Below are 16975 nucleotides of genomic sequence, written 5' to 3'. Positions count from 1 at the left end.
GCAAATAAAACCCAATATTAGTATGCTCTTGGCTTTTGCAGCAACCTTCTTTTTGGTCTATAGTAATCGTACGGGTTGGGAACCAAAGCTCATTGCTGCTTGTGCTGGTGTTCCTTTAGCTTTATTTGGGTGTTTACAGTATAAACTGTGGTTTGATCTCATAAAATCCATATATTGGTCCAAGTTTCTGTTTAGACCGGGAAAATATACTCTCTTTTAACTTCAAGTATTTTGTTATTTTTACATTCTTATGTAATAAGATCACAAACTAGTAAACCTAATTGTAATGTTTGTTTATGAAACTTGAGAGAATTCTCTCCATCAATATAATGCTATTAACACAAACACAACAAAAAGGAAAAATTACATAAATTAATACATTTTAAAAAATAATTACTGATTTTAGCGATACTTTTTGTTTATTACCATTTATAGCAATGCTTTGTTAAATTTGTAATATGTATTAAACTTGTATTATAAATGAATTAAAAGTGATCAAGTGAGGTAAAAATATTATTGCTATAAATGATAAATATTTTTTTATTATAGTATATTTATGTAAGTTTCCCAACAAAAAGATCAACTAATTTTGATCCATTGCCAATTGTTGAACCCAGTGGCATAGCTATGTGGACAAAATGTTGGTCATCGAAAAATTATATTTTATATATGAAAAAATAATACTTGTTAAGTTTAAGTTTTGCCAATGAAACAAGCGGAGGTCAAAAAAGTTCAAGACGATCCAAGATGCACTTTTCTTTATTTAACAAAAGAGGTTAAAATATTGAACTTTAGCTACTCCATTCGTTTCTATTGATGGGGTATTTTCTAATGGGCCTACATTAAAGCCCAATTTTAATTGATTCCAAATGTAGGAACACAACAATAAAAATAGTTTTTTGAAATAATAAATATGACATTAATGAAAAATGCAAAAAGCATTAATTAATTGTCATTAGATTTAGTGTCGCTATGAGAGACATTTATAAAGATTGTCAATGACCACTGAAAATACATATTTAACAACAATTAAGCTATAGTTGTTAATAAGTTATTGGAAAAATACATAAGTACCCTCTCAACTTATGCCCGAAATTCCATAGACACTTATACTATATTAATATCTTATTATCCTCCCGAATTTTTTTTATAAACAATTTTCTATCTTTTTTCGGCCTATGTGACATTAGCTTGAAAAAAAAATGTCAACACGCCTTGTGCCCAAAAGATAGTGTCACATAAGCCGAAAAGGGTAGAATATTATTTATAAAATAATTTTAGGGAAGTAATAAAACCTTAGTATAGTATAAGTGCGTCTGTGAAATTTAGGACATAAATTGAAGGGCTACTTATGCATTTTTTCAATAATTATTGCTAAAGATTATTTTTGGTGTTTATGGAATATTAGTAATATATAGCAACCAAAAGGTAGCATGAGTATTTTATTCCACTATAGCTTCTAAGGTCAACCTTAAAAACTTTGTGCTAATCACAATCAATTAAGGTACTTTATAACAAAATCCATAAAGGAAGGCTACTCATTTTAAAATTAATCTCACTTACTTCCTAATTAAAAAAAGTAGATACTCAACTAAGAGTATTTTATTAAGAATACAAATCATGTTCCATAGCACTAACATGACCATATAATTTATACTAAGATTCATTTTGTCCTAATCTTTAGAATAATGTCAAGTCTAATGGCCTATATATTTATATATTAAAAATAATTATATATTTTCCGGTTTGTATTCAAAGCAAACGTGCAAAGACCAAATCAAAATTTACTTGCTCTTATTACAATTAATTTCAACATTAATAGCACTCATAAATATACTACTTTGAATTGTGACAGAGGTTTTAGATTCGAATTTAGAAATAGAAAAAATATCATGTCAAAATCGTCATTTTTAAAATGAATTGTGTAATATCTGAAGTTAGATTTAAACGAAATTCAACGAATAAAAAAAAATTGTACAAGGATCTAGATCCTTTTTGGATATTCCTTTGTACTAAACCTACATTTTTTGGTGAAATAAATTTATGCCAAGTACTATACTACTAATAATTATTATACTATAGTACATATTTAATTTCTCTTATTGTTTGACTATTACTCTATATATTTTGCATAGAAAATTCACTGAAATATGTTACTATTTCCTCTGCTCCAATCAAAGTAGCACTGTTTCATAAGGTACTAATTATATTTTATTTTTTCCTTTAAACTTAAGTATCTTCTTGGTGAAATTCTATTCGTTGGTCAAGAATTGATAAAATAATAAATGGAAAAGGGTTAAAATTATCCTTAAACTATTCAAAATAGCTTAAATATACTTTTAAATTATATTTCTGCTCAAAAATACTCTACCGTCAAACTATTGGGTCACACTTACCTTCGAATTAACGGAAGTATCCATGTGTGTGTTAAATGTCGCATGTGCACGCCAAACAGACCACACCTCCACATAGATGACCACGGAAAAGGACAAAAACTATCCTTAAATTATTCGAAATAGCTTAAACATACCCTAAAACTATATTTTGGCTCAAAAATATCCTTTCCCGTCTAACTATTGGGCCACACTTGCCCTTCTGTTTAACAAAAACATCCATGTGTGTGCTAAAATGTCGCATGGACTCCACAAGAGAACGCTAAACACACCCCACCTCCACATAGACGACTTAAAGCCCTTATTTCGACACATGAATGAATTTGTTATGGAGTATAATCAAGAGCGGCTCAAACATATTAGTGGCCTAAAGCAAAAATTAAACGGGGCCTTAAACTTGAATTGATAATAACTTTTATATAATTGATTTCTTCTAGCTTTTAGTTGATAATGTAACCACTTATTTTAATTTATTTTTCATGAGATATAGTACTCTAAATATGTCAAATTTCTTTTAATAATTCCATCATTTTTCATAAAAGATTAATTTTTTCTACAAATAGTATTCAATATTTGTTTAAAAATAATAACTTTTGACCTATTGTTATTAAAAATAAGGCCTCCTAAATTTGGGGGCCTAAGGCAGATGTCTTTGTTTACACTGTCGAGCCACCCCTGAGTGTAATTATGCAAATTATAACTATAACATACAAATATGATTTTTTATGTTTGTTATATATGTAAGTTGCTTTTTTTAATTCATCTACTTAATAATTAATAGGAATAAAATGATAAATTCATTATATCAATAATTATTTATTGTTTTTTCATTCAAAAATGACAAATAATTAAAAAAACTTATTTTGTTATTTGTACACAAAAAATAAATATTTTATTACTCCTATAATAAGAAAAAACAAGTGGAGATAAAGAAACAAAAAACACGTCGTTTCACTTTCACAATTATTTGTTAAAAATAGTTGACCTAGTAGTTTAACTTTTAGCCCAACTGCTCTTTTCTACCAGTTTTTTTTTTGTTTCTCACTCGGTATTTGAAATTAAAATTTGATTAAATTTTAAATTTGTATTAAAAAAATTTATATAAAAAGATAAAATATTTTTTAATAAAAATGACTTTATATCAAAAAAATTCAAACTTAAAATCTCTATTTAAAAATGAAGAACTACTCACTAGTCCATTCACTCGCTTTTTCTATATGATCTATGTACATTATTCCCAATTATTTATTGCCCAAGACTGACCTTATTTTTTTTAATGACAAAAGATCATGTGCCTGATTTTGGCATTTATTGAATTTTTAGATCAACATCGACAATGAGATTATATTAAACAAATAACAATTAATTCGATGCACGGTATCAAGATCTATAAATCCATTATTACTTTGATTGACATTTAACAGGACAATAAAACTTTCAAAATTGTATGTTATTTTTTACTTTTTTATTCATAGTGTCAAACTTCCATGACCTTCCAATAATATAACGTGCACCAATAGTTTAATATTAATTCAATTATGGATTCAACTAACAATTAATACAATGATTTGATCCTAAAGTGATCACACAAATATTCAGTTTCATTGTACATACTATCTTCGTCCACTTTTAATTTATCATAGTTTTCTTTTTTAACAGTCAAATAATAATTATTTTAACTATAATTTTAAGATGTATATTTTTCATCATATCGATATGCAAAAAAAAAATCTATAGAACTTTTCGTATAAGTTTTTAAATTTTTAAGATTTTTATTTAAAATATTAAATTAATGTAATTTATTTTACTTTAAAAATTAATTAAATTAGTTTTTAAAAAACACATAAAGATAATTAAAAATCGAGGAGTATATATATATATATAATATATTTGATTTCAATTCTAACTTCACATCATTGTTGACTCGTGAATATCTAAAATTGCCTTCACTATTCAATCACCATCAAATAATGATATAGCTCAAACTATCAAACTACTCTCACATATGTTCAAAGCTTTAATTTTAAAAGTGACTATTTCTTATATGAATCCGAATTATTTGAATTATAAATATCAGACATCGACTAATTAGAAATATTAAATTGAAATTACATATCTACAGAAAAATCAAACGCCCTTTCCCCCTCCCTCTACCTACCCTAATGGAGAAAAGAAAAAAATGAAAATTCAAAAGATTTTTTTTCTATTTTTGTACAGATAAGAGTGAAATATTTGATCTTTATCAATGATGAGATTATTGCTTACGAAAAATAGATTTATGTTACATCATGATATGAAAATTCAATGAAAGTAGACACTAATTAAACAAAATATGTCATGCATGTAAACATTATTTTAAAATTGGCAGGACTCCTGACAACAATTTTCACCTAGACATTTTAATTAGATGATATTTATTTTATACATTTTAAGTAGGATTTTGATATATTATTTTAATACTTTTTTTATATTATTAAAACTAGCTTAAGCGTGTGTATCCAAACGTCTCCTACATGGATAATAAATGAATGAACATGCGACATGTGAAATTTTATTTTTATTGAAAAAAAAAACTCAGTTTTGCTTTATTTTTTTTCTTCAAATTATCTAACCCTAGTCCTTAGCCTCCACATCTTCAGCTTCTTCTTCTATGCATCTTGTTATGTTCTTTTTCTTTGTTCTTCTTCTAATTCATTAAAATTTTTCTTCGACCCTCACATGTTCTTCTTGTGTTGTACAAAATTGTGATTTCTTGTGTTACATTTCTTGATTCCTCTTTTTTTATTTTTTTTAAAAAAAATAATCAAATTTTCTTAAAACAAAAATAACAATATTATATATTATATAAATGGTGAAGATGCAAATGGAGGAAAAATTTGGAGATATAGTAATGAATGCTATGGGAAAATGTTGGGGATTTAATTATTTAAATGTTGAAGATGCAGAATGTATAACAGTTGGTTTCTCCAATTTGCGTTGTTACAGACACAGAAAATTAGGATAATTTTCAGTAAGAAAACTGAAAATCAAGAGAACTTCTCATCATTATTGAGGGCGGAAGTTTCTTAGTTGTAGTAGCAGACAATATTAATGTAGAAAAGGTTAAACTTTATGTGATTTGATTTTAAAAAGAAAAAGTCACAACTTCTTAGAAAATGATGATGAATTGATGATCTTAATTTTTTTTGGTGATGTTGCTAAAGAAATTGACTTTTTTGTTGAAGAAATTCGATTCTAATATAACCCAACAAAGTTTTGCAGAATTTTTTTGAAAAATTGTGTGGTGATTTTGGATGATGGAAGGTAGAGAAGCTACGGAAAGAGAAAGTGAGAAAAAAAAAGAGCAAAAATATTTTTTAACAAAAAAAAACGTTTCACGCGCATTAAATTCGTGTAACACACATGCTACGCTGAGTCAGCGAAAAAATGTCAAAATAACACAGCGTAACTCTACATGAGGGATCTAAAATGAATATCGCCTAGTTGAAATATTTAAGTAAAAATTCGTGTTAAATTTAAGGGGCCACCAATAAATTAGACCTTTCAAACTTAAAAAAAAATTAGAATTAAATGTAAAAAATTACGAACTATATGGATTTCCATCATAAATTTTGTGGGTCCTCAAGCATGTGAACACACTTTAAGCTACAAATTAGGGGAAAATATTAAAATTTAAAATATTGTCACAAATATATGAACCTACGTACATTAATTATTAAATAAATTTTTGTGTCTTTTTCTTATATCTTTCTATTATTATGAAGAACCAAATCAAATAATACGTGAATTTGTTGATACAAAATAGTAGGTTTTAACAACATCACATGAATTACACAATATTGGCAGGCCTAATTTTTTTTTCTTTTTATTTATGCTTTATACTAAAAGGGGAAAAAGATAATATGATCAAATCATTTTCAAATCGTATTAAAACCTAAATTCATCCTCTTAATATCTATTTAGTGGCTTTGCTGATGATAATATATTATTTAACTTTTTGTTTGCCATTTTTGTTTTTAGTTTAATCTTTTAATTTGATCGATTAATAAGGAAGAACTATTTTTCCTTCATAGATGTTAGGGTTGATGCATTGCTCGTGAAATTATATGGAGTAAATATGAGGTTGATGAATTATAGAATGATGATTGATATGTGACGATTATAATTTGGTATGAAAAGATAATTAATTTAATTTTGAAAATAAGTATTAAATATGAGATATCGAATAATTAGAATGATTTTATAAATACGATCATTACAAAAGAATTCGATATTTTTTTCGATGGTTATATAGGTGTTTACTCATTAGTAATTGTTGAAGAAGAAGGAAGTCGGTGATTGAAACATATCAAAGGAACAGGTTCAAAGCAACTAACTGACCTATTCTGCAACAAGTGTTGATGAGGAACGAAGCTGACGATTGGAACATACATGTCAAAGGAACAGGCCTAACAAAACCGACAAGTTTACATCACTGCTATAAAATTAGAGTTGCATTAGGATTAGACTAATTATATTATTTATAATTATAATTTTAATATTAGTCTAATCCTAATGCGACTCTAATTTTACAGCAGTGATGTAAACTCGTCGGTCAGTCTAGTTGGACCCATTCCTTTGACATGTTCCAATCGTCAGCTTCCTTCCTCATCAACACTTGTTGCAGATAGGTCAGTAGCTGCGTTGGACCTGTTTCTTTGACATGTTCTAATCGTCAGCTTCAATGTTTTTCAACAGTAACTTGTTTGGATTATTGTTAATTACACATTGTATTATATTATATATTTAATTTATTTTAATTGTTACGTAAATATTATTGTATTTTATCATTTAAATTTATTATTAGTAAATTACGAAAAGATCAATTTTATGTAACAATCGATTTGAGTGATAGTATAAGTACCTCCAACTTATGCCGAAATTCAAGAGACACAATTATACTATACTAAGATCTTATTACCTCCTATACTTATTTTATATATGATATTCTACCCCTTTTCGGTCTATATAGTACTAGCTTGAAGAAAAATATCAATACGCACTGGACCCACAAGATAGTGTCACATAGATCAAATAAAAATAAAAAATTATTTATAAAATAAATTTAGGAGGGTAGATATGTTTTTGAGATTTGTGACATAGATAGAGAGCTTGTACGTTTTCTCATAATATACTCAATCATTATATTCATTTAAACAATATAATATTATATGATATATTATAAAATAATATTAATAATTATTTAAACCATGATAATATGCATTGATTAAATTTAAATTTGCATAGAAAAATTGGCGAACGCCTCTCTCTTTCTCTGTCCGCCGCGCCAGCAGAACAAATATGACATCTCTCTCTTTCTGACCTTGAGAGAGAAAAGTGAAGAGAGAGAGAAGCATATGAAAACAATGGAATTTTGTGTTGTGATTCGTAATTTTTTCTTCCTTAGGAGAGGAACATAGCATATAGTGGGGAAATGGGGAGGTGAGTTCCTGTTGAAGCCGCAGGCTGCACAGGGACAAACATAAAGAAAGAAGAAAACAAAAAAAAAAGACTCCCAGAAAACTGAAACTTTTCTTTGTGCAGAGATATATTCATCTTTTATATGTCGGTTCATGAATTGGGGGTTTTCTCATTTCCTCATAGTTGAATTTATTTGGGTTCAAAATTGAATTTTGAACCATTTTTGGGAAAAAGAAGGAGAATTGGGTATTTAGCTAAATTGGGAAAAGAGGTTTCTGAATTGGTTTCTTGATTTTCTGTGGCTTTTATTGATTGGAGTTGGATTTTCGAGCTGTCCCCACTCATGAAAAATTTATATGACTGGTGTTCGTGAACTGTTTCATTTCCAGTTTTGACTTTTTGGTAAATTTACTTTGGAAGTTGATCAGTTCTTTGAAGTGAATTGAGTGTTCATTTAGGTTGATTAGAAAGGTTGGGTGGTTGGATGTTGTGTATTAGGTTTGCATCTTCTTGAATCATAGTTGTCTTGAAAGATGGCTTCAGGTATGGGGCTTGCTGAAGACAATGGTGAAACTAAAGGAGACATGTGGGATTTAGACCAAAAGATTGATCAGCCTATGGATGAAGAGGCAGGAAGACTAAGAAATATGTATAGAGAAAAGGTAAGATGTAGCTTTTCTTCTAGTTTACTTGATTGATGCACTTTTACTCTTTTCTGCTTGCTTTGATGTTTTTCTTTTATTCAGGGGACTAATTTGTTATATGTGATTGTATAGTCTATTGTATCTTCAATTCATCTTGATGTTGGTTGAGTTACTCTTTTGATCCTAGCATGTTTCTCGATTCATGTCATGTGGAAGGCTGTTTTTCTTCTCCTTGTCGCCCTTTGGGTGGGGGTAGGTGGCTGGGTGGAGAAAGATATTTTTTCATGTTGAAGACTTGTTGACTTCATGTTTATGAATTCAAAAGTAGATGATGTCTTATTGGTGAGCAATTGACAAATATTGAGTTTGGTACCTATATGCAGATGTCCTAAAGTCATGTTTTTACTTATTATATGAGTTTATGATTCCATTATTGTGAGTATTTGGTTGATTACGGAATGAAGTAAATTATGAGTTCATTTTTTGTTGTGATCACTCATTCTCCCAGTGTGCTGATTCAGTTGTCTTAATTCAGACTTTCTCGTCATTGTTGCTTCTGCGGCTTGCTTTTCAGAGTCTGGGAGTGGTTTATGGAGACTTGGGAACGTCTCCTTTGTATGTGTTCTACAATACATTTCCCCATGGAATTGATGATACAGAGGATGTCATTGGCGCACTTTCACTAATTATATATTCCCTCACACTTATCCCTCTCCTCAAATATGTTTTCATAGTTTGTAGAGCAAACGACAATGGCCAAGGTAAGCTGTTCCGGAGTTCTAGTCACTTATCTGATTTAGTTGATGATTATGTAGTATGCATGTCTCATGGTTTTTAAGTTTTGCATGCCGTCATGCTGAGCTGCTTTCCTGTATGAAATGTTTATTCCACTGATACTGTAACTTTCAAGAGAAATGTTGCTAAGACATTGTTGAAACAGGATATAACTGGCTTAACTTGATTAGGCACTTTTTTATTGGCTGGACAGCTTGGGTCTTTTTGCTCCGTTGTCCAGTTAATGCAGTTTCAAGACTAGTTAAGTTGGAGAGAACCCTTCAATTCAATCTTAAACTGACGTAGCAGTGCAGCAGTGAAAGTTGGGTTGAAGCAGTCAAAAGGATTTGTATGCATGTTTGTGTGTCTGTCTATGTGAGAGATAGAGATATAGGGATGAAAATATAAGGATGCAGCTTAACCAACAGCCCTTGTTTATGAATTACACAAACAAATTGAAAATATGCTCAGCCGTAGGTCTCCGCGCGTGAGTATGTTGTTTTTCCCCCCTTTGGAGTAATTGTGTGAAAGAGGCTGTTATGATGACCATGTTATACTTTTTGGGCAAGATTTGACCTTGTTATTGTCTGTTTCTAAAAATCTCCATTTACAGAGACTTCTTCTCCTCGCCCTTAAAAATCTCGACTTCTCCGCTGTTTCAGAAGAAAAAGAAAATAAAGTGAACGTAGCAAGGATAAAAGAAGCTGCAGAAGTTGAAAATGTCGAAATGATTAAATGGTGAATGAAAATTTTAGATTGTATTGCAATTTGAGAAAAGCTTGTTGGATAATACTTTTAAGATATATAGTTGTTTGCTAAGTATATCTTAATTTCACATGGAGATGCAGTTACTATATGTTGAATTTAAAGATCATTTTGCCTATCAATTGAAGTTAATTATTTACTACAATAAACCAATTGCTCTAATGTTGACAATGTTAGAAGGACTTCGTATTTGCATGCACTCATTTGATATTGGTATTTAGTTAACTTAATTTCCTTTTTTCTCATGTACTTTATATTTTTCATAAATCAACTCCCAACAGTAGAGCAACATCAATGATATGTTCTCTAATAATGCATGAAAAGTTAGATATGATAAAATTGAGTTTTGTCTTTTCAGGTGGGACTTTTGCTCTTTATTCTTTGTTATGTCGCCATGCTAAGATAAAGACAATTCCCAACCAACACCGGACAGATGAAGAGCTTACAACTTATAGTCGCAGCACATTCCATGAGCACTCATTTGCTGCAAAAACAAAAAGATGGTTGGAGGCATATCCATTCAGGAAGAACTCGCTTCTTATTCTTGTAGTTATAGGCACTTGCACGCTAATAGGTGATGGAATTCTTACTCCGGCTATATCAGGTACTTGTTTGAAGCTTGTCTTTTACTTGTCGTCTACTGGATTGACAGAAGTTCATTATTCTAGTTTATGGTGAAAATATTTACACGGTAGGATGTGATTGCAACCTGAATGACCTAAATCCATCAAGGACTAGTTTAACCCTCGATAAAAATGCACAACCTAGTAGAGACAACACCTCGTATAGCCTATGATGGATGACTTAAGCTGGTACTATTCATTAGTAATTATGATCAAAAGCGAAAGTTTAATCCGATTGAATGCCACAATTATAATTTTTTGAGGAAGTAACATATTCCAGTATGTCATATGAATCTTCAGCACAAAGATTGTGCTGAAAGCCAAAAGGTGTTTACAACAAAAACCAAGATACAATCCTTGCTCTTGTTACAAGGAATCTAAAACCTTTAGAAATAGAATCTAGATCATTAATATATTTAGCTTCACACCAAAAACAAAAAAGGAGAATGCAGTTCTTCTTGATCTTCTGAATAGTACTAGCTGTATTTTCAAAGCATCTGAAGTTTCTATCCTTCCAGACAGTCCATCAAATAGCTGCTGGGCCAATATTCCATCTGACTTTGTTGGTAGTAATTTTCCCCCTCCATCATCCAACATGATAGAAAGTCCATTGTTCATCCTGGCATTGCCCATCTAATACCCTTTTTCCTCAGATGACTTGTCACTTTGCAATATAGGAATGGATGGTTAATTGTCTCGGCCTCTTTGCCACTAAAGTAGCACTTTGAACAAATTGATATACCCCTTGTCCCCATATTGTCCTGGTTTAAAGCAGCTTCTTTCACTACCAGCCAAATAAAGCATGCCACTTTACATTACTCTCCATATATGTTTCCTGCCAATGCCACAATTAGAAACAGAAGTAAATGTTTCGTAGTACTGAGATCAAGACACTTAAGTCCTTTAGAAATGAAGACTTGATTCAGAGTGCGAAATTAATCTATTTGGTGTTTGTTCTCAATTCATAATACACTTTTTAATTCTTTAAGAAATAAAGTTTATGCATTTGGAAATTACTGAAAAGAGACACTTTTTTATAATAATAATAATAATAATAAGGGAGAAGTGCTGAAAACACCCCTAAACTGGGTTTTCTATTAAGAGCTCCATACTCCTACAAGAGTTTGACTTGCAATTTCACGTGGTAAGTCAAAGGTGTATCTAAGTTTAGTTAGTCAAGTAGAGGGGTGTTTTTAAGGTTGTCAATAGTTTGGGGATGAAAATGATTATTATGCCAAGTTCAGGGGTGTTTTCAATACTATTCTCTATGATAAAATATTTTAGTCAAAAGGAAAATGGTTTAGTTCTGGTGTGTGTGATAAGAGAGTATGAGAAAGCTTATGAAGATTTATTCTCTATATTTTGGTTTATGGTTCTGTTAGTTTTTATGTTTTAAGTTTGTGATGAAGAACTTATTTCGGAAAAAAATTCTCAGTTCTTTCAGCTTCTGGTGGGATCAAGGTGGACCATCCAAATATGAGTAATGGTACAATCTACTTATTTGTTAACACCACTTTTTTTCCTATGTTGATTCATCTTCTTAACTGCTTCTGTTTTAATCATTTACCATGACTTCAATATCCATCCTTTGATGCAGATGTTGTAGTGATTGTTGCTGTCATTATATTAGTTGGTCTATTTAGCGTACAACACTACGGAACAGACAGGGTTGGTTGGCTGTTTGCTCCAGTTGTGCTGCTTTGGTTTCTTTTAGTAGGAGGTATTGGCATCTTCAATATCTGGAAATATGATAGCTCTGTTGTGAGGGCCTTTTCTCCTGTGTACATATATAGATATTTTAGGAGGAGAAAGAAAGACGGTTGGACATCCCTGGGAGGAATAATGCTCAGCATCACAGGTTTTTTCCTCTTCACAAACATCTCTTCGAATTGTCACATCTCAATAGTTAAATGGTTCAGAATGAATGTTTGAATTTCTGATAGTTCCTTGTTGACTACTTCAGGAACAGAGGCACTTTTTGCTGATCTTGCTAATTTTCCAGTGTCAGCAATACAGCTTGCTTTCACAGTCATTGTTTTCCCTTGCCTTCTTTTAACATATATGGGGCAAGCAGCATACCTCATGCAAAATAAGGAACATGTTGTCGATGCATTCTACCGTTCTATTCCAGGCATGTTTTGCTTTCTTAACTTGAATATATGTTGTTATATCTATTGGTTTCGGTCCGTTGATGTCAAAATCGATTAGTAGTGTGAATTCTGATGAGTTCTATGTCAAAAGACCTTAGAGTATGTTTCCACTGACAGCTGTCAGTTCACATCAAAATTGCCTGTCCCTAGTTTTCTGAACTTTTTTCCTGATATGTCCGTAACTTATCTGAATTTTGTCATTAAAGAGCATTGTGAATTAGAAGAAGTAAAGAAAAAGTATGTCGACTCTGGTCACAATGTAAAACAGCTAAATGGACTTGTTGCAAGTTAAGGCTGTGTTGGTAGACCGGTTTAGAAAAGGAGAACCCAAGACCAAATTTTGTCCAATGAATATTTTCCAGTTTCTCTAAAATATTCCTTTACAGAAAGCGGTACTCTTGAATCATACACTGAATACTACTGAAGCTAAAAACCCTTTCTCCTACAAATGATAAATTAAGAGAGGCACTCTTAAGGTGCTGTGCCTTTCTTTTAACATTACCAGTTTCAAAAAAAAGTCTTAAGGTGCTGTGCCCTTCGGACCAAAAAATGCACCTTGCTCGAGTTATACTTGAAGATACTGCAGTGTGCCTGCTCCACTAGACTTTGCCTTTGAAAGTTAGTTTTACTTGTTAGATTGCACTCCTTGTTTTCATTGTAATGGATACTAGATTCTCTTTATAAGTCAAAATACTTTTGTTGATGTCACATCAAGACTTATATTGTGTGTAGATTAAGCTTTCAAAAAAATCCATCCAAATCTGTATAACATGTAGATTATATTCCATGTTTTCACTGTAAAGGAAACTAGATTCTTTTTGTAAGTCGAGATGCTTTTGTTGACGTCTCCTCAAGGTTTATGTTGAGTGTTGATTAAGCTTTCAAAGAAATCCACCCCACTGATCTGTATAACATGGAGTATCCTTTCTATTACAGATGGAATAAAGAAGAAATAGTTACTCTCCCCATTGGACTTCCAATTCCTCTAAAACACTTCTGTTCCTTTCTCCCATTTTCAGCCAAAAATGCAGAAACATGATAAGTTCCAGTTTCCACAACACATTTTTCTCTTGCTTCATATCTCAATCTCCAAGTCACCAGTAATTTCCCACGGTTCTAGGTAGCACCCAGGCCATATCAAACATGGCATACACCTAGGTAGTAACTCTGTAGCTAAGATACAGTAAAGCAATGTGTGATTGTATCTAACCCACTTCCCTTACAGAAGCAGTGCTAACTAACTATTATCATCCTCTTACTTCTCATATTGCCTGCCACAGGAGAGCACTTCCACGTGACAATTAGGTGAAGAAAGCTTATCTCTTGGGTACTCATGTCTTCCATATTTGTATCCACACCTCGAGTCCCTTCCTCGAACCCCCTTCCCCGTGAATAATACAATCATATAAAACTTAACCGAGAAGTTCTTTGATGATGACCTTTACCAAATGCTGTCTTCTTGTCCAGAGCTAGTATAACTGTAGATCTTCTGGGAAAAGACATCCAAATGGTTCCAACTCATATGTTGATGGGTATTCTGAAAGATATTTCATTACACTTGACATCCATCTTTTCTAAGAAGATCTGCTCGTAGCCTCCTTGTTAGTTGTGCTAAAAAATAGATTTTGAAAAATTTGTCTTTCCAAGTTGAGTTCCCACACCGAACATCAGAAAGTATTCCTTGGCCATTTCTGACCATAGAGCTGATGGATCTAAAGAACTCATTCCAATATTATAATCCAACCGTTTTAGCTAGTGATGTGTCAGACATTTGGGACCTGCTCTATTCCAGTAATTATGCCTCAATTCTACACTACCTTATTTGTCATCAATGACTGTTCAAAGATTAAGGGTAGTTGTCTGAATACTCTGGTACCCGATTTATACGTTAGTTTTTCAGTCTTTAGAAGGGAGCATTTTGTTGCCCTTTTTTTAAAATAAGGGTTAAAAGAAAATGGAAATACTGTTGCTAGTGAAACTGACACCAAATGCTTAAGTGTGAAGTTGTAATGTCTTTGACAGATCATCTCTTTGGTAATGCAGATAGCATATACTGGCCTGTTTTTATTGTTGCAACATTAGCTGCTATCGTTGCAAGTCAAGCAACAATCACCGCTACGTTTTCAATAATCAAGCAAGCTCTGGCACATGGCTGTTTCCCAAGAGTCAAGGTAGTACATACATCAAAGAAGTTCCTCGGCCAGATATACATTCCTGATATAAATTGGATCCTTATGGTTCTTTGCATTGCTGTGACTGCTGGATTCAGAAATCAAAGCCAAATTGGCAACGCATATGGTGAGTATGTGTGTTGAATATAATACTTGCTTGATTTTGTTTGACGTTACCTGATGGAAAATACATATAAATGTGATGTGGCTATTTGTGGTTTCTGAAACTGCTGCTTAAGGATATGTTAGAAGGACCTTTACGTGAGAGATCAGTAGAATGAGATCAGAGAGGAGTTTTCAGTAGCAATCGTGTTGTACCAGGGATCTGCCATGAGCACATACTTGTTTATCCTAATTATAGATGAATCAACCAATAGTATACAAAATTGGGTTTCATAGTCATGCTACTGAAGATGATATTATTGAAGAAGGTAGCGGGGAAGTCCAGCAAAACATCAATTGTCAAAAAGAAAAACATAATATATGCTTTATAAGCATAGAGTTGTTCACTGGATTCTGGAGGAACTACTTCGTTAGGATTGGGGAGTTGCTGCTATTTTTCTTTTCTCGTATGAATTTTAAAGACCCCCCCTGCCTTATTCTCTACCCCGTCAAAGCTCTGCCCTACCCAAATTTTGTCTTGTATAGAAAATGAAGCTGAGATGAGATAAGGTAGGATAGTGCTACCCTAAAAGAAAACAACTTAGATATGTAGACTTAGTTTTGCATAAAAATGACCTGTTAAATGAAGATGTAACACGTAAAATTAACTAGGATGGCTGAAACAGAGTCCTGCATTTGGCATTAACCCCTGTGGAACACCTCGCTTGAAATTTTCATATTAATGTAGCATTTTCTTGACAGGAACGGCAGTTGTGATAGTCATGTTGGTGACGACATTCCTCATGACCTTAATAATGCTACTAGTTTGGCGCTGCCATTGGATTCTTGTCCTCATCTTCACCTTCTTATCTCTGGTGGTTGAATGTACCTACTTTTCAGCGGTGCTATTTAAGGTTGATCAGGGTGGTTGGGTTCCACTTGTGATCGCTGCAGCTTTTTTTGTCATCATGTATGTCTGGCATTATGGAACTGTGAAACGTTATGAATTTGAAATGCACAGCAAGGTATCAATGGCATGGATTCTTGGACTTGGCCCCAGCTTAGGACTTGTACGTGTCCCTGGGATAGGACTTGTCTACACTGAGCTAGCTAGTGGAGTGCCACATATCTTTTCTCACTTCATCACAAATCTGCCGGCAGTACATTCAGTTGTAGTATTTGTCTGCGTGAAGTATCTTCCAGTGTACACTGTTCCAGAAGACGAGAGGTTCCTCATGAAGCGCATAGGACCCAAGAGTTTTCACATGTTCCGTTGTGTTGCGAGGTATGGTTACAAGGACCTCCATAAGAAAGACGAGGAGTTTGAGAGGAAGCTATTTGATAACCTCTTCCTGTTTGTCCGGCTGGAGAATATGATGGAAGGTTGCTCTGACTCCGATGAATACAGCTTATACGGGCAGCAAACTCAGCATTCAGCAGATTACCTACTGCGAAGTAATGGCAACTCAACTACAGGAAATAATGACTACACATGTTCGACTGTGGACTCAATAATTCCTGTAAAGTCTCCTACTCAAGGGCACAACAACACAGTCACATCATCAGGCCGCGAGAGCAGCCAGGCAGAAGCGGATGAAATGGAATTCTTAAATCGTTGTAGAGATACTGGGGTTGTACACATTCTTGGAAACACTGTAGTTAGAGCAAGGAGGGACTCTAGGTTCTACAAGAAAATTGCTATCGACTATATTTACGCGTTTCTTAGGAAAATATGCAGGGAAAATAGTGTAATCTTCAATGTCCCTCATGAGAGCCTATTAAATGTTGGACAGATATTCTATGTATAATTTTTGTTTCAACAAAATGAATGAACTGATCATATCAAAGGATATTATCCATCAATCATGAGATGTCTAGTTCACCAAAAATGGT

At 32.4% G+C, this 16975-nt stretch overlaps 1 protein-coding gene across 1 annotated transcript; it reads left to right on the top strand.

Moving 5' to 3' along the window:
• Positions 1 to 7672: 7672 nt before the first annotated feature.
• LOC107011141 (potassium transporter 11) lies at positions 7673 to 16971 on the top strand. Its single transcript, XM_015210511.2, has 8 exons — positions 7673 to 8515; positions 9033 to 9258; positions 10395 to 10640; positions 12095 to 12145; positions 12257 to 12517; positions 12623 to 12790; positions 14853 to 15107; positions 15845 to 16971. The coding sequence occupies exons 1-8, from the start codon at positions 8387 to 8389 to the stop codon at positions 16888 to 16890; spliced, it is 2382 nt and encodes a 793-aa protein (XP_015065997.1). The 5' UTR covers positions 7673 to 8386; the 3' UTR covers positions 16891 to 16971.
• The last annotated feature ends 4 nt before the right edge of the window (positions 16972 to 16975 follow it).

This window comes from Solanum pennellii, chromosome 2 (assembly GCF_001406875.1).
Source record: "Solanum pennellii chromosome 2, SPENNV200".
NCBI classification, from domain to species: Eukaryota; Viridiplantae; Streptophyta; class Magnoliopsida; order Solanales; family Solanaceae; genus Solanum; species Solanum pennellii.
This window is presented reverse-complemented; position numbering and strand designations above follow the sequence as displayed.

Excerpts from the sequence above, each read along its gene's own strand:
- LOC107011141 (XM_015210511.2), top strand. The coding sequence starts at position 8,387 with ATGGCTTCAGGTATGGGGCTTGCTGAAGACAATGGTGAAACTAAAGGA. Across the intron at positions 9,259-10,394 it reads AGCAAACGACAATGGCCAAG|GTGGGACTTTTGCTCTTTAT; the intron begins GTAAGCTGTTCC and ends TTGTCTTTTCAG. Across the intron at positions 12,146-12,256 it reads CCATCCAAATATGAGTAATG|ATGTTGTAGTGATTGTTGCT; the intron begins GTACAATCTACT and ends CCTTTGATGCAG.